The sequence below is a fragment of the Harpegnathos saltator genome, unplaced genomic scaffold, assembly GCF_003227715.2.
Source record: "Harpegnathos saltator strain DR-91 unplaced genomic scaffold, Hsal_v8.6 scaffold480, whole genome shotgun sequence".
NCBI lineage: Eukaryota > Metazoa > Arthropoda > Insecta > Hymenoptera > Formicidae > Harpegnathos > Harpegnathos saltator.
In genome coordinates, this window is record NW_020230294.1 from 465,820 (window position 1) to 484,717 (window position 18,898).

General features: G+C 36.6%; 2 protein-coding genes across 2 annotated transcripts in view; both read left to right on the forward strand.

Moving 5' to 3' along the window:
* pxb (putative Hedgehog signaling attenuator pxb) overlaps positions 1 to 18,898 on the forward strand; it is a 454,145-nt gene that overhangs the window by 149,602 nt on the left and 285,645 nt on the right. The window lies entirely within an intron of this gene.
* On the forward strand, positions 12,316 to 14,296 carry LOC105188659 (uncharacterized). The gene is made up of 2 exons (XM_019843918.2): positions 12,316 to 12,356; positions 12,635 to 14,296. The coding sequence occupies exon 2, from the start codon at positions 12,871 to 12,873 to the stop codon at positions 14,236 to 14,238; it is 1,368 nt and encodes a 455-aa protein (XP_019699477.2). The 5' UTR covers positions 12,316 to 12,356; positions 12,635 to 12,870; the 3' UTR covers positions 14,239 to 14,296.

An 18,898-nucleotide genomic window follows, 5' to 3' on the forward strand; every position in this document is an offset into this window, starting at 1 on the left:
GTTCTTCTTGACTGTTGCGCGAAACATATTTCGACTATTCGCGGAGGAATGAAACGAGAGCGCAGCCGGGCGTGCAGCGTGCGTTTCCAGGAGATCCAGCAGCATACGGTGGATTCCCGAGTGGGTCAGGAAGGGAACTCGGAGGAATGCAATTTTCCCCGGGCGCACTTTGAAGACCAGCATCGTTCGGCCGATGAACCTTCTCGTCAAGCCCGCTTAGGGACGCCAAGGATGCTCGTGATCGATACATCGCAACCGCGATCGCAACATGCGTTGCTACGGCGTGGTGCGTTATATCGATCGTATCGTTCGTCGCTCCTTGGAAAAACGAATCTCCGGAATTTGCGGAATCTTTAATCTCGATGGAGCCGTCCCATCAATCTCGACCGCGACGCTGCGCAATTTATGTATCGCGCAGAATTATGAGATGTAAGGGAGGGACTTGATCGCAGACCTCATTATTAACTCGCCGGAACGTCGGAACTACAACACGTGTCCCAGAATTTTTTCGCAGCACACTCCTCCCCATCCCCAATTAGCCCCGCGAGGAGACTGCGTCAAATAAGCGTTCAGATCCGCCGATGGTAAAATTAGGGTAGATCCGAAATCGGGCGTTTGTCTGTTTGAGAATCACCGTTAAAATTGTCCCGTAGTCGACAATTACGGAAAAAGACATTCGCAATTTTCTCATTCGCGCAAATTTTCTCGTCACTTCGACTCGACCCGTTCGATTCTTCCGCGTTCTCGACGTAGCGAGTACTCGATTGGATTTCGACAATCGGATATCATCGTCGCAGAAAGGAACAATAATTATGATGTTGTTCGCTTTGACCTTCGACCTTCTGAAGAGATCGCACGGAGAGGAACAGAGTCATTATACTCGGAATTATTTCATAATTAAATCAGCGAATGAAAGCGTCTCTCTGTTGAACGCAGATCAGAGGGAGAGTCTAAAAAGGCAGGATTAAAGGGAAAGGACGAGTTGATCTGCGAGAGAGGGGACGTTGAGAAAAAGAAACAGGAAAAGAGACGGAGAGATAGGTGGTGAAGAAGCGAACGACAGAGCTAGCCCCGCGACCTATTGTAAAGTGTCCTCGGGAGCAGGGCGACCCAACTAGAAGAAAAAGACAGAAAGGCAGAAATAAAGAGAGAGACCGAGATAGAGATAGAGAGATAGAGAGATAGAAGAGAGAGAGAGAGAGAGAGAAAAGCGCTGGGAACTTTTAAAAGTTATTTAAATTAAATAGACTGCGCGGAGCGAGGACGACGCGCGAAGAGGGGCGCGAGAGATAGGGGAGGCGACACGAGAAACGAGATAAGGGTTGATTGCGAGAGGGTAAACCCGGAGGGACGGAAGAGGGCAGCCTCGACGGTATTGATAGCGACAACACACCCGGCTGAAAAGTAAGCGATGTCTCCCATTTTGAGAAAGCGAGGCGAAGTATTAAAAGATGTCTCCAACCCCCTACCGTCCTTTCCTTCCTACTTTTTAACGGTCCGGGCTACCCGCAGGGCTTGAATACGCGGCGTAGGCTCTTCGAGGAGATGTAAAGAAGCTCCCTTCGCAGTCGCTATCTCGTATCTCGTTTCGTTCTTTTCGATCTCCAGAAGCGCACCCGGCAGACAGGCAGTGGGCAAAGGGCCGAGGGGGAGGGGGAGAATATGGGGTAGAGTCCGATAATAACTCCCCTTAATACTTTTTACTAGCATATCCTTCCCCCAGGTGGGAGCGGCTGTTAATATTCGTAAAACTGTCGTTCGCCGTCTGTCATTTCCTTCGGCATTTTGTAATAAACCGCGGGGGTTTTTCGAGGGTTGTTGCCCTGCGATTCACCTCGAGGAGGCGGTTGCCGCGCTATGACACGGGGGATTATAAATCTCATGAACTGCCTATCAGGTCCCTCACGTCGGGAATGTCGAACGGCGACGTCGTCGGTGCGTCGCCAGCACCGGAGAACAGAATGTCACGCGCTAACGAAGGAAAGTTTGAAGGAAACATCGCGCGCGCGCACGTCTGCAAATGAATTAGCCCCGTCATCCCGAATCATCGGATCCGAAAATGTAGTATTTGCGTCGCGTCGCTCGCGACGCTATTTTCGTTATTTTCCGTCAGGCAAATCTCGAGTCGTACGTCTTGCGAAGGATCTCAGGCGGGCGGGAAGTTTTGCTCGACGTCACTCAGCAGCATCGCGGATTTTCATAACCGCGCAACTTTTTATTACTCGCGGATCGAGCGACGCGCGCTTGATTCGCCAAACTCGCGAGACTTCTCCGAATCCCGCGGCGTATTTAAGCGAAAAATTCCGCGCCGTGCGCTCCGTGGCGTCGTAATGTAGGAGACCAAAGATCGCTTTATCATCGCGATTTCCGCGAACTTCGCGGAGTAATATCAATAAGGTCGCGCCGAGACTTGCGACGAGATTTATCGCGGCCTCGTAAAACCTTCATTACGACCGAACTTCGTTATCCGTGTCTCTCGTCTCGGGTTCTCACGAACGCGCATCACGGCTCGACAAGTCGCGCGAGTGTTGGCTTCTCCGAGTGACCTAACCGGGCTCGATCGATCGGCGAATCGAGCGATTCGTTCCAACTCATTCCTAGAATCCAGGAGCAAACGTGGCGCAGGCATTAAATTCCCGATAAAAGCGGGAGGCAATCCGCGCGCCTCGTCCTCGTATCCCGCACATCCTACGAGCCCCGGGGAGTTTCGGTTACAGCGGAGTTTCGGTGAAGATGATGGACAGGCCACTGAAACTTCGATATTGTTTTATCTTTCGTGTTCCGCGTGTCGGGAAGCCTCCGTACTTCGTACTTTTATTAGCTTCGCGGCGATAAAGCAACACCGACGAACATTACCGACCGCATAGGTAATCGAAAGCAGAGGGGAAAGATTTGACGTGTGTTTCAGAGTTATAAACAATCGTACGCGCGGGCACGTCGCGCCTCCGAAAAAAGGAAATTGATAAACAACTCTGCGGAATAACCGACGTAATAACGAAGAGGCCAAACACACCGTCGCCGAGAGAGATTGCGCCAGATGACAAAAATACATTGTATTCTACCATCAAACCGTAAAATAAAAATAATATGAAAGATAAGCTCTATTTTCTACAATGCAATAAAAACGTCGGAAGAGAATTTGAGAGTATTTGGGAGTTTAAACGCAAGATATTTAGTGTTTCAGAGAGCGCATAAGTGCACTGCAAGTTTCAGGTTTATTAAGGATATCCTCCTTGGAAACAAACATCTGTAGCTCTTTGATTCTTCACTTGTAATACAAATTAGCAACAGTTACAGAGACGCTGACAAATATGTACGGAAACTTTATTATTGTCTTTCGAGCAGTTGCCGTGGAAACATCTCTCTATGCTGAGATTACTTACAGTAAATTTTATTATTGTGACTTACACATATACGGTAGTCGCGAGCGCTTGCGTCGCAAATTATATTACCCATAAAATATTAAAAAACTTCATTACATAGGTATATCAATATGAGCACCTTAAATAAAAAAGTACTTAGATATCACGGATATCGCATACCAAGATGTTACAATCGGTTCTTCAATCCGAACATTTGTCACGTTTGCAAATCGATAAACGCAGAGACAAGCAGTTACATCTTGTGCGACCAATGCTACTTGGTTTCCTATTGCAATGTGGAGCATAAAATGTTAGATTATGCGGAACACAAAGCAATCTGCGAAGTTATAACGCAAGTATTGACAGTGGAACCGCAAAGTGACATACACAGATACAATGACTGGCAGGAATGGATCCAAACAAGGAAAGAATTGATGAAAACGATTCGACAGAATCTTAACCGTTCACTGGAGCCGTACGAGAAGCAGATGATCCTGTGGTCAAAAACGTGTTTTATATGCCACCAACAGGCTGAACTGAAAACTTGCCAGAAATGCTTCTCCGCCAACTACTGCGAGGAGCACGCGAATGCTTTTCGCACAAAACATAATGGCTATAAATGTGATCAGATGATGCTTATGCTCAATATAGACATCGAAATTATCTCTGGTAGAACAAGTAACATATCATATGGATTCCTCCCGTTTGTTAATGAGAAGAGTCGTTTCGACGAAATGCTGGAGTTCTATATAGAAAATATTATAAAGAGAAGGAAAGATATAGATTGGCTTGCTAAAGATTACATACGTTCTGATTACCTTTCAGAGCCACTAACGGTCTATTATGGCTATAAAACATTAGATATTTTGAAAGATATGAAGGATTCGCTTGTTGTTATTCATATTATATTCATAAAGACGATTAAGCCCGATTATAAATCAGCTTGGGAAATTCTGCTACACATTTTACCTAACATAAAACATCTAGTAGTTTTAATGATAGGTAGGGATTTGAAGGGCAGTCGTAACGTACAAAATGTGTGTGAAAATTGTGAAATTAAGAACAAGCGTATGATCTTTTATTCCATCCCCCTGTCCTATTATGAAAGTATATTAAACAGTTGTATATATAAAGTTCCTAGTGTCATTGTAGGATTTGATGTGGAATTTGATGGAAATAGAGAATGGTTAGAATCTATGAAAAGAATATTTCGCCGAAAATTACCATTACTTTTTACTCTCCCTTCTCAGCAGAAAGTACAAAATATTATAATTAAGTTACAAAATATTTTCGGTAAAACTGTAAAAGCTGTTATCAATAAGAGAAATTATTTTGCTGGCCTTATGCCTCATAAAGACGTCAGTACAGGCGACATATATTTTTGTAACGAGTGTTTAATTTTTCTTATGAATTCTGATGCTGAGAATGTTGGGGATGACAACTTCGACACCACTATCGACACCACTACCGACTCCAATTTCACCGACTAATTGCAACCGTTATTTTAGTAGTATTATTTCAAACAAGAAACGAACAAAATATGAGCAAGATGCAAAAAAAAATTGTTATTGTAAATCATATGTAAATCATGAACGCGAATTATTAATAACTGTCTTCTTCCATAATGGCAATTATGTCGAGTATAATACATTTCGAAATAAATATTATAATTATTTGTGTGAATCTCGAGTTTTATTTCAAATTAATAACAGTCGCCGAGATGCCGAGAAATATACACAAATACTTTATTAGTGTCTTTCAAGCACTTGCCGCATAAACATCTCTCTATGCTGAGATAATTTATAGTAAGTTTTATTATTGCCAATTACATACGGACATCGCGTGCGTTTACATCACAAGTAATATTATCCATAAAATATTACATCATTTCATTAAATAACATATCAATATGAGCACTCTAAGTAAAAAAGTACTTGAATACCGTGGATTACGTACAGCTAGATATTACAATCAGTTTTTTAATCCGAACATTTGTCACGTTTGCAAATCGGTAAACGCAGAGGCAAGCAGTTACATCTTGTGCGACCAATGCTGTTTGGTTTCCTATTGCAATCTGGAGCATAAAATGATACATTATGCGGAACACAAAGCAATCTGCGAAGTTATGATGCAAGTGTTGATAGTGGAACCGCAAAGTGACATACACAGATACAATGACTGGCAGGAATGGATCCAAACAAGGAAAGAATTGATGAAAACGATTCAACAGAATCTTAACCGTTCACTGGAGCCGTACGAGAAGCAGATGATCCTGTGGTCAAAAACGTGTTTTATATGCCACCAACAGGCTGAACTGAAAACTTGCCAGAGATGCTTTTCCGTCAACTACTGTGGTGAGCACGGGAATGCTTTTCACACGAAACATGATGGTTATAACTGTGATCAGATGATGCTTATGCTCAATATAGACATCGAAATTATCTCTGGTAGAACAAGTAACATATCATATGGATTCCTCCCGTTTGTTAATGTGAAGAGTTGCTTCGAAGAAATGCTTGAGTTCTGTATAGAACACATATTAATATATAGAAGAGATATAGATTGGCTTGCTAAAGACTACGTACGTTCTGATTATCTTTCAGAACCACTGACAGTCTATTATGGCATGAAGGAACTGAACATATTAGATCATTTCTATCGAGCATATATAATTATTCACGTTATACACACAAAGCCGGTCAATGGCGACAGTCTACGGGCTTGGGAAGTTTTGTTACATGTGATACCAGGGATCGACCATCTGGTAGTTTTAGTGATAGGCGTTAAATTGAAGCGCGATTTTAACAATTGGGATATGTGTGAAAATTGCAGAATTAGAAACAGGAAGATTTCTTTCTATTCATATCCTATGTTCTATCACGAATTTATAATATCATCTGCGAGACATAAATATCCTCAATTAATTGTAGGATTTGATATAGAATTTTATAATGGGGAAAAATGGTTACAATCTATAAAGGAAATGTTTACTAGAAATTGTCCGTTATTTTTAAGCTTTCCTTACAGACAGAAAGCGCTAAATAACATAATTGAAATAAAAAAAAGTTTTGATGAAGTTGCAGAAGTTGTTTTTAATGGAAGAAATAATTTTGCTGGTCTTGCGCCCCACAGAGACGTCGAGACAGGTGATATATATTTTTGTAATGAACGTTTAATTATTTATTGTTGTGATTCAGATGATGACAGCAATACAGATGATGATGAAAACAATGTCGATTCCAACGAATAGCCGCGTCATTATTTTAATAGCATTACCGCGCGAACAAGAGACAACAAAGTATAAAAAAAATATAGATAAAAATGTTATTGTAAATCACGTAAATGAAGGACTCGCTTTGTGTTAACAACAGTTATCCTTCTTCAATGATATACTGAAGAAATCCATATAGAAATAAATATTTACAGCTATCTAAAGGCCGAGTTCTATTTGAAATTGACAACAGTTACCAAGACGGTGGGAAACATACACAGATACTTTATCATTGTCTTCCGAGCAACTGTCGCGTGACAGTTCTCTCTATACTGATAAAACTTACAGATAAATTTTATTCTTGTGATTAACATTCCGAAGTCGCAGTTTGAGTCGAAAGTGGTACATGTATTATTAGAGGAAACATTTCATTAAGCAAACATATCAGTATGCGCCATCTAAGTACAAAAATACTTGCATTCCGTGGAATACTCATAGGCAAGTATTACAATCAATTTTTCAATCCGAACATTTGTCACGTCTGCAAATCGGTAGACAATGGCGATTTTATATTGTGTGAAGGATGCTGCTTGATTTCCTATTGCAATATTGAGCATAAAACCTTGCATTATCGAGAACATATGGAAATCTGTAGAATTATAGCGCAACTGTCGAAGGTGAAACCTCAAAACGATTTTAACAGATACCAATATTGGCACGAATGGATACAGTCGAGAAAGAAGTTGATGGAATCGGTAAAACATGTACTATCTTTTTCAATGGCGCAATATGAGGAGCAAATGCTTTTGTGGCCAAAATCATGTAATGTGTGCTACCAACAGGCTGAACTAAAAACTTGTCAGAGATGCTTTTCCGCCAACTACTGTAATGAGCACGTAAATGCTTTTCACACGAAACATGATGGCTATCTGTGTGATCAGATGATGCTTATGCTCAACATAGGTATCGAATTTAGCTCTGAAGGAACAATGTTATACGATTTCCTTTCGTTTGTCAACGAGCAGAGTCGTTTCGAACACATGATTGAGTTCTGTGTAGACAATATTATAAGGAAAAGGAAAGGTATAGACAGAGATTGGTTTGCTAAAGATTACGTATGTTCTGATTACTTTTCCGAACCACTTACAGTCTATTATGGCTTAAAAAAAATTAATATTCTCTTGCGAACACATACAATTATTCACGTTATACATACAAAGCCGGTCCATATCGACAATCTACGGGCTTGGGAAGTCTTGTTACATATGAAACCAGAGATCGAACATCTAGTGGTTTTAATGATAGGTACTGAATTGGAGGATAGGCCAATATCTACCGTTAATATTCTAGATCTCTGTAAAAATTGTCGGATTAATAATAAAACTATTACCTTCCATTTTCATCGTATGTTCTATCACGAATTTATAATATCACGTACGACATATAAATATCCTGAAGTAATTATAGGATTTGATGTGGAATTTTATGAAGGGGAGAAATGGTTAAAATTTATAAAAGAAATGTTTACTAGAGAATGCCCGTTAATTTTAAGCTTTTCTTACGGAAAGAAAGTGCTAAGTAACATAACTGAGATAGAAAAAACCTTTGTTGAAGCTGTAGAAGTTTTTAATGGAAGAAATTATTTTGCCGGGCTTTCGCCCCACAGAGATCTCGAGACAGGTGACATATGTTTCTGTAATGAACGTTTAATTATTTATGATAACTATAATTCAGATGATGAGGACAATATCAACACCAAGGAATAGCCGCACCATTATTTTAGTAACATTATCGCAAATAAGAAACAACAATGTACAACAAAATAAAAATAAAAATGTATTGTAAATCATGCAAAACCATGCAAAGATCAAGGACCAGCGTTATTAATGATAGTTATCTATCCCTAATGTCAGTTATGTTGAGGAAATCTATGTGGAAATAAATATTTACAGCTATTTGAATCTCGACTTTTATTTCAAATTAACAACAGTTACCGAGACGATGGGAAACATACACAGATACTTATGAGAGGTTTCAGATACTTTATTATTGTCTTTCGAGCAACTGTCGCGTGAATATCTCTCTATTCTGATAATATTTACAGTACATTTTATTCTTGTAATTTACATTCCGAAGTCGCAGTTTGTGTCAAAAGTGATATATATATATATATATATATATATATAGTACAATATATATATAATATATATACTATTATATATATATAATAATATATATATATAATAGTATATATATATATATATATATATACACTATATATATATATATTATCCGTAAAACACTTCATTAAACAAACATCAGTATAAATACCCTAAGTAAAAAAATACTAGCATACCGTGGATTACTCACAACTAGATATTACAATCAATTTTTCAATCCAAACATTTGTCATGTTTGCAAATCAGTAGACAATAGCAATTTTATATTGTGTGATCGATGCTGCTTGATATCAATTATGTTGAGGATAATCCTTTAAGAAATAAATATTTGCAGCTATTTGAATCACTAGTTTCATTACAAATTAACAATAGATATCAAGACGCTAGGAAACATACACAGACACTTTATTATTGTCTTTCGAATACTTGCCGCAAAAAACCTCTGCCGCAAAAAATATTTCTCTAAGCTGAGATTATTTAAAGTAAATTTTATTATTGTGACCTACATATGGACGTCGCGTGCACGTTGTGTCACATATGATATTACCTATAAAATACCTATAAAATCGTTTCATTAAATCATATACCACAATGAGTAAATTAAGCAAAAGAGTACTTGAGTACCGTGGATTACGTACAGCTAGATATTACAATCAGTTTTTTAATCCGAACATTTGTCACGTTTGCAAATCGGTAAACGCAGAGACAATCAGTTACATCTTGTGCGACCAATGCTGCTTGGTTTCCTATTGCAATGTGGAGCATAAAAAGTTACATTATGCGGAACACAAAGCAATCTGCGAAGTTGTAACGCAAGTATTGACAGTGGAACCGCAAAGTGACATACACAGATACAATGAGTGGCAGGAATGGATCCAAACAAGGAAAGAATTGATGAAAACGATTCAACAGAATCTTAACCGTCCACTGGTGCCGTACGAGGAGCAGATGATCCTGTGGTCAAAAACGTGTTTTATATGCCACCAACAGGCTAAACTGAAAACTTGCCAGAGATGCTTTTCCGCCAACTACTGTGAGGAGCACGCGAATGCTTTTCGCACAAAACATGATGGCTATAAATGTGATCAGATGATGCTTATGCTCAATATAGACATCGAAATTATCTCTGGTAGAACAAGTAACATATCATACGGATTCCTCCCGTTTGTTAATGAGAAGAGTCGTTTCGACGAAATGCTGGAGTTCTGTATAGAAAATATTATAAAGAGAAGGAAAGATATAGATTGGCTTGCTAAAGATTACATACGTTCTGATTACCTTTCAGAGCCACTAACAGTCTATTATGGCTATAAAACATTAGATATTTTGAAAGATATGGAGGATTCGCTTGTTGTTATTCATATTATATTCATAAAGACGATTAAGCCCGATTATAAATCAGCTTGGGAAATTCTGCTACACATTTTACCTAACATAAAACATCTAGTAGTTTTAATGATAGGTAGGGATTTGAAGGGCAGTCGTAACGTACAAAATGTGTGTGAAAATTGTGAAATTAAGAACAAGCGTATGACCTTTTATTCCATCCCCCTGTCCTATTATGAAAGTATATTAAACAGTTGTATATATAAAGTTCCTAGTGTCATTGTAGGATTTGATGTGGAATTTGATGGAAATAGAGAATGGTTAGAATCTATGAAAAGAATATTTCGCCGAAAATTACCATTACTTTTTACTCTCCCTTCTCAGCAGAAAGTACAAAATATTATAATTAAGTTACAAAATATTTTCGGTAAAACTGTAAAAGCTGTTATCAATAAGAGAAATTATTTTGCTGGCCTTATGCCTCATAAAGACGTCAGTACAGGCGACATATATTTTTGTAACGAGTGTTTAATTTTTCTTATGAATTCTGATGCTGAGAATGTTGGGGATGACAACTTCGACACCACTATCGACACCACTACCGACTCCAACTTCACCGACTAATTGCAACCGTTATTTTAGTAGTATTATTTCAAACAAGAAACGAACAAAATATGAGCAAGATGCAAAAAAAAATTGTTATTGTAAATCATATGTAAATCATGAACGCGAATTATTAATAACTGTCTTCTTCCATAATGGCAATTATGTCGAGTATAATACATTTCGAAATAAATATTATAATTATTTGTGTGAATCTCGAGTTTTATTTCAAATTAATAACAGTCGCCGAGATGCCGGGAAATATACACAAATACTTTATTAGTGTCTTTCAAGCACTTGCCGCATAAACATCTCTCTATGCTGAGATAATTTATAGTAAGTTTTATTATTGCCAATTACATACGGACATCGCGTGCGTTTACATCACAAGTAATATTATCCATAAAATATTACATCATTTCATTAAATAACATATCAATATGAGCACTCTAAGTAAAAAAGTACTTGAATACCGTGGATTACGTACAGCTAGATATTACAATCAGTTTTTTAATCCGAACATTTGTCACGTTTGCAAATCGGTAAACGCAGAGACAAGCAGTTACATCTTGTGCGACCAATGCTGCTTGATTTCCTATTGCAATGTGGAACATAAAATGGCACATTACGTGGAACACAAGGACATCTGCAAAATTATAACGCAACTATCGAAGGTGAGACCACAAGAAGACGATAAAAGATACAAAGATTGGCAAGAATGGATACAGTCGAGAAGGGAGTTGATAGAATCGATAAAACATAGACTGGATCGTCCAATCGAGCCGTATGAGGAACAAATGTTTTTGTGGTCAAAATCATGTAATGTGTGCCACCAACAGGCTGAACTAAAAACTTGCCAGATGTGCTTTTCTGTCAACTACTGCGATCAGCACGCGGATGCTTTTCACATGAAACATGATGGATATAAGTGTGACCAGATGATGCTTATGCTCAACATAGATATCGAAATTATCTCTGGTAAAACAAGTAACATATCATACAGATTTTTCCCGTTTATTAATAAAAAAAGTCATCGCGAAGAAATGCTAGAGTTCTGTATAGAAAATATTGTAAAGAGAAGAAAAGATATAGATTGGCTTGCTAAAGATTACATACGTTCTGATTACCTTTCACAGCCACTAACAGTCTATTATGGCTGCGTAAGATTACAGATTTTGAAAGATATACAGAAATGGACTGTTGTTATTCATGTTATATATGCAAAGTTGGTTAATAACGATAGTCTATCGGCTTGGGAAGTTTTGTTACACATTCTACCTCAAATCCAATGTCTAATAATTATAATGACAGGTAATGAAATGAAGTGCGATTACAACATGCAAAGTGTGTGTGAGAAATGTAAAAGTAAGGAGAAGAAGCTGCAGTTTTTTTTCAACAATTTTCCTTATCACAAAATTGTAAAAAAATATCCTGCATTTAGAAATCCTGATATCATTGTAGGGTATGATGTGGAATTTTATAAGGGGAGAAAATGGAAAAAATCTATAAGAGCAATATTTAATCAACGATGCCCAATATTTTTAAGTTTTCCTTCTGAGCATAAACTGCAAAATATTATAACTAAGATACGAGGTATTGTTGATGATATTATAGATATTTTTTCTGAGAGGAATTATTTTGCTGGTCTTGCGCCTCACAAAGATGTCGAGACAGGTGACATATATTTTTGTAATGAACGTTTAATTACTTTTATGTATCATGATCCAAAAAGTAACGGAGATAACACCAACACTGACGTCTCCGTCGATTAGCCGCGTCATTATTTTAGTAGCATTATTGTAAATTAGAATCAAACAAAATATAAAAAGATGCAGATAAATTTTTATTGTAAATCATGTATAAGTCGAGAGTTCGCGTTGTTAATAACAGTTTCCTTCCCTAATGTCAATTATGTTTGAGCGTCTAATCTATTTAGAAATAAATATTTACAGCGATCTGAATAGTTGAGTTTCATTTCAAATTAACAACAAATACCAAGACGCAGGGAAACATACACAGACACTATATTATTGCCTTTCAAACAGTTGCCGTGTAAACATCTCTCTATGCTGAGATAATTTATAGTAAATTTTATTATTGCCACTTACATACGGACATTGCGTGCGTTTGTATCACAAGTGATATTATCCATAGAATACTAAGTCATTTCAGTAAACGACATATCAATATGAGCACTTTGAGTAAAAAAATACTTGAATATCGTGGATTACGCATACCAGAATATTACAATCAGTTCTTCAATCCGAATATTTGTCACGTTTGCAAATCGGTGAACGTAGATGAAAGCAGTCCCATATTATGCGATTGGTGCAGCTTGGTTTACTATTGCAGCATAGGGCATAAAATGCTACATTATTTAGAACACAACGAAATTTGCGAAATTATATGGCAAGTACTGGAAATAAAACCGCAAAGAGACACACGCAGATACAAAAACTGGCAAGAATGGATCGAAACTAGAAAACAATTGATGAAAGCAGTTCAACAAAATCTTAACCGTCCATTGAAGCCATATGAGAAGCAGATGTTCTTGTGGTCAAAATCGTGTTATGTATGCCATCAACAGACTGAATTGAAAACTTGCCAGAGATGCTTTTCCGGCAATTATTGTGATGAGCACGAGAATGTTTTTTGCACGAAACATGATGGCTATAACTGTGATCAGATGATGCTTATGCTCAATATAGACATCGAAATTATCTCTGGTAAAACAAGTAACATATCATATGGATTCCTCCAGTTAGTCGACGAGAAAAAATGTTTCGAAGAAATGCTAGAGTTTTATATAGAAAATATTTTAAAACGAAGAAGAGATATAGATTGGCTTGCTAAAGATTACATACGATCTGATTACCTTTCAGGACCACTAACAGTCTATCATGGCTTGAAGAAACTAAATATTTTGAATGTTATAGAAAATTCGCGAATTGTTATTCATATTATAGGCATAAACTCCGTGGATAAGAATGGGCTATGTGCTTGGGAAGTACTTTTGCATTTTTTACCTAAAGTAAAACATTTAGTAATTGAAATAATTGGTCCAAAATTAGTCCCCGGTAATTATAAATATAACTTATGTAGGAAATGCAAAGATGGAAAAGAGATGTCCGTTTCTGTAATATCCATGTTGTATCACCATTACGTAAAACTGTTCAAGTATCAGAAAAGTGTAAGAAATATGTTGCCAAATGCGGTTTTAGGGTCTCATTTGAACATGAATAATATTGATACATGGCTGGAAACTATACTAGAATTTGAGGACTTAGCCGCTCCATTATTATTAAGTTTTCCAAGTGCACAGAAAGCACAAAATGTTATAGAAAAAATACAAGATATTCTTTGTACAAAAATAGACCCTAATTATAATAATAGAAATCATTTCCCTGGCCTTATGCCGCATAAATGTATTGAAAGCGGTAATATATATTTTTGTAACGAATATTTAGTTATCTACGATAATTTGACATGGATTAGTAGAAAAATCTTACCCAAGATCTTAGATAAGGTTGAACCAACAGCAAATATACTAATTTAAACGTCATGAATAAAAAAGACATTAGTAAACAAGATAGATATTAAATTATAATTTTGTATAAAGCACGAAAATTAATAATAAAAACTATTTTAATTCCAGTTATGTTTGTATGAAATAATTTAACTGGAAATAAATATTTGAAATACTTGAATCTCCCATTACATTTCAAATTAATAACAGTTATGGAGACATGTGCGACAAGTACGAACAAATAATTTATCACTGTGTTTAGGGCAAACGTCAGGTTAACGTCTATATTGAATTTATGTACAGAATCTTGTTATTGTCATTTACAAGCCGTGTATCGCGTATTCTTTCTCTAGTGTAATATTACAGGTAAAATATTCAAAATCTTTACCCGCAAAATTATCGATATGAACAATCCAAATAAATATGTATATGAATGTCGCGGACATTGCACACTAGAATGTTACAATCGGTTTTTCAATCCGAATATTTATGACGTCTGCAAATCAGTAAATATCAACAATTTCATATAATACACATTTCATATAATGTAATCCATATTGTTTAATCTTTTACTGTAATAAGAAACAAAACGACCGCGATATAATTGTAAGATTCCATGTAAGATTTTTTGAAGGGCATTGAAGAGTAAGCATGGTTAGAATGTATTGTAATATAAGAATAGTGCACAGTAGATTGTGTCCATTATTTCTAATCTATCCTAGTGGACGGGAAACACAAAGTAGCATAACTAAGATACAAGAAATATTCGACAAAAGTGTAAAAGCCGTTTTTGATGAGAGAAATTATTTTGCTGACCTTGCGTTTTACAGAGACGTAGCAATAGGTGATACATATTCTGAATCTCGATTTCTATTTCAAATTAATAACAGTCACCGAGATGCCGGGAAATATACACAAATACTTTATTATTATCTTTCAAGCACTTGCCGCACAAACATCTCTATATGCTGAGACAATTTATAGTAAATTTTATTATTGCCACTTGCGGATAGAAGTCAAGTGCATTTAAATCGCAAATAGTATTACATGTGAAATATTATCGAACTTCATTAAACAAACATTTCGATATGAGTATTCTCAGTAAAAAAGTCCTAGAATATCGGGGATTACGTATACCAGAACATCACAATCAGTTTTTTAATCCGAACATTTGTCACGTTTGCAAATCGGGGAACGTAGATGAAAGCAGTCCCATATTGTGCGATTTATGCAGCTTGGTTTCCTATTGCAGCACGGAGCACAAAATGCTACATTATTTAGAACACAAGGAAATTTGCGAAATTATAACGCAAGTATTGACAGTGAAACCTCAAAATGACATACACAGATACAATGACTGGCAGGAATGAATCCAAGCAAGAAAAGAATTGATGAAAACGATTCAACACAATCTTAACCGTCCACTGAAGCCGTACGAGAAGCAGATGATTCTGTGGTCAAAAACGTGTTTTATATGCCACCAACAGGTTGAACTGAAAACTTGCCAGAGATACTTTTCCGCCAACTACTGTGAGGAGCACGCGAATGCTTTTCGCACAAAACATGATGGCTATAACTGTGATCAGATGATGCTTATGCTCAATATAGACATCGAAATTGTAAAATTGAGGAGAAGAAGCTGCAGTTTTTTTTCGTCAATTTGCCCCATCACAAAGTTGTAAAAGGATTTAGAAATCCTGATATCAATGTAGGGTATGATGTGGAATTTTTTGAAGGGAGAAAATTGATAAAATCTATAACAGCAATATTTAATCAACGACGCCCAATATTTTTAAGCTTTTCTTCTGAGCAAAAACTGCAAAATATTATAACCATGTTACGAGATATTATCGATGAAACTGTAGAAATTGTTTCTGGGAAGAATTATTTTGCTGGTCTTGCGCCTCACAAAGATATCGAGACAGATAACATAAATTTTTGTAATGAACGTTTAATTACTCTTGTGTATTATGATCCAGAAAGTGACGGAGATAACACTAACACATACAACGTCCGGCGATTAGACGCATCATTATTTTAGTAGCATTATTGTAAACAAGAGTTAAACAAAATCAATAAAAAGATGCAGATAAATTGTTATTGTAAATCATGCATAAGTTATAAGTTCGCGTTGTTAATAACAGTTTCCTTCCCTAATGTCAATTATATTTGAGCTATTTATAAATAAATATTTACAGCGATCTGAATAGTTGAGTCTCATTTCAAATTAACAACAGATGCGGGGAAACATATACAGACACTATATTATTGCCTTTCGAACAGTTGCCCTGTAAACATCTCTCTAGGCTGAGATAATTTATAGTAAATTTTATTACTGCCATTTACATACGGACATCGCGTGCATTTATATCACAAGTAATATTATCCAGAAAATACTAAATTATTTCATTGAACGAGATATCAATATGAGCACTCTAAGTAAAAAAGTACTTGAATACCGTGGATTACGTACAGCTAGATATTACAATCAGTTTTTTAATCCGAACATTTGTCACGTTTGCAAATCGGTAGACGTAGATGAAGGTGGTTTCATATTGTGTGACGAATGCTGCTTGATTTCTTATTGCAACATGGAGCATAAAATGATACATTATGTGGAACACAAAGCAATCTGCGAAGTTATGATGCAAGTGTTGATAGTGGAACCGCAAAGTGACATACACAGATACAATGACTGGCAGGAATGGATCCAAACAAGGAAAGAATTGATGAAAACGATTCAACAGAATCTTAACCGTTCACTGGAGCCGTACGAGAAGCAGATGATCCTGTGGTCAAAAACGTGTTTTATATGCCACCAACAGGCTGAACTGAAAACTTGCCAGAGATGCTTCTCCGCCAACTACTGCGAGGAGCACGCGAATGCTTTTCGCACAAAACATGATGGCTATAAATGTGATCAGATGATGCTTATGCTCAATATAGACATCGAAATTATCTCTGGTAGAACAAGTAACATATCATATGGATTCCTCCCGTTTGTTAATGAGAAGAGTCGTTTCGAGGAAATGCTGGATTTCTGTATAGAAAATATTATAAAGAGAAGGAAAGATATAGATTGGCTTGCTAAAGATTACATACGTTCTGATTACCTTTCAGAGCCACTAACGGTCTATTATGGCTATAAAACATTAGATATTTTGAAAGATATGAAGGATTCGCTTGTTGTTATTCATATTATATTCACAAAGACGATTAAGCCCGATTATAAATCAGCTTGGGAAATTCTGCTACACATTTTACCTAACATAAAACGTCTAGTAGTTTTAATGATAGGTAGGGATTTGAAGGGCAGTCGTAACGTACAAAATGTGTGTGAAAATTGTAAAATTAAGAAAAAGAGTCTGTCATTTTATTCCTTCCCCCTGTCCTGTTACAAAATTATATTAAACAGTTGTAAATTTAAAGTTCCTAATGTCATTGTAGGATTTGATGTGGAATTTGATGGAAATAGAGAATGGTTAGAATCTGTGAAAACAATATTTCGCCGAAAATTTCCATTACTTTTTAGTTTCCCTTCTCAGCAGAAAGTGCAAAATATTATAATTAAGTTACAAAATATTTTCGGTAAAACTATAGACGCTGTTATCAATAAGAGAAATTATTTTGCTGGCCTTATGCCTCACAGAGACGTCAGTACAGGCGACATATATTTTTGTAATGAACGTTTAATTATTCTTATGAATTGTGATGCTGAGAAAGTTGGGGATGACAACTCCGACACCACTACCGACTGCAACTTCGCCGACTAATTGCAACCATTATTTTAGTAGCATTATTTCAAACAAGAAACGAACAAAATGTGAGCAAGATGCAGAAAAAAATTGTTATTGTAAATCATATATAAATCATGAACTCGAATTGTTAATAACTGTTTTCTTCCATAATGGCAATTATGTCAAGTATAATACATTTCAAAATAAATATTTACAATTATTTGTGTGAATCTCGAACTTTATTTCAAGTTAACAGCAGTTGCCGAGGCGCTAGGAAATATACTCGGATACTTTATTATTGTCTTTCGAGCACTTGCCGCATAAACATCTCTCCGTGCTAAGATAATTTATAGTAAATTTTATTATTGCGAATTACGTATAAAAATCACGCGCGTTTGAGTCGCAAGTGGTATTATCTCTGAAATATTATAGAATTGCATTAAACAAACATATCAATATGAATATTCTAAGTAAAAAAATACTTGAATATCGTGGATTCCGCATACCAAAATATTACAATCAGTTCTTCAATCCGAATGTTTGTCACATTTGCAAATCGGTGAACGTAGATGAAAGCAGTTCCACATTGTGCGATTTATGCAGCTTGGTTTCCTATTGCAGCGCGGAGCATAAAATGCTACATTATTTAGAACACAAGGAAATTTGCAAAATTATAACGCAAGTATTGACAGTGAAACCTCAAAATAACATACACAGATACAATGACTGGCAGGAATGGATCCAAACAAGAAAAGAATTGATGAAAACGATTCAACACAATCTTAACCGTCCACTGGAGCCGTACGAGAAGCAGATGATCCTGTGGTCAAAAACGTGTTTTATATGCCACCAACAGGCTGAACTGAAAACTTGCCAGAGATGCTTTTCCGCCAACTACTGCGAGGAGCACGCGAATGCTTTTCGCACAAAACATGATGGCTATAACTGTGATC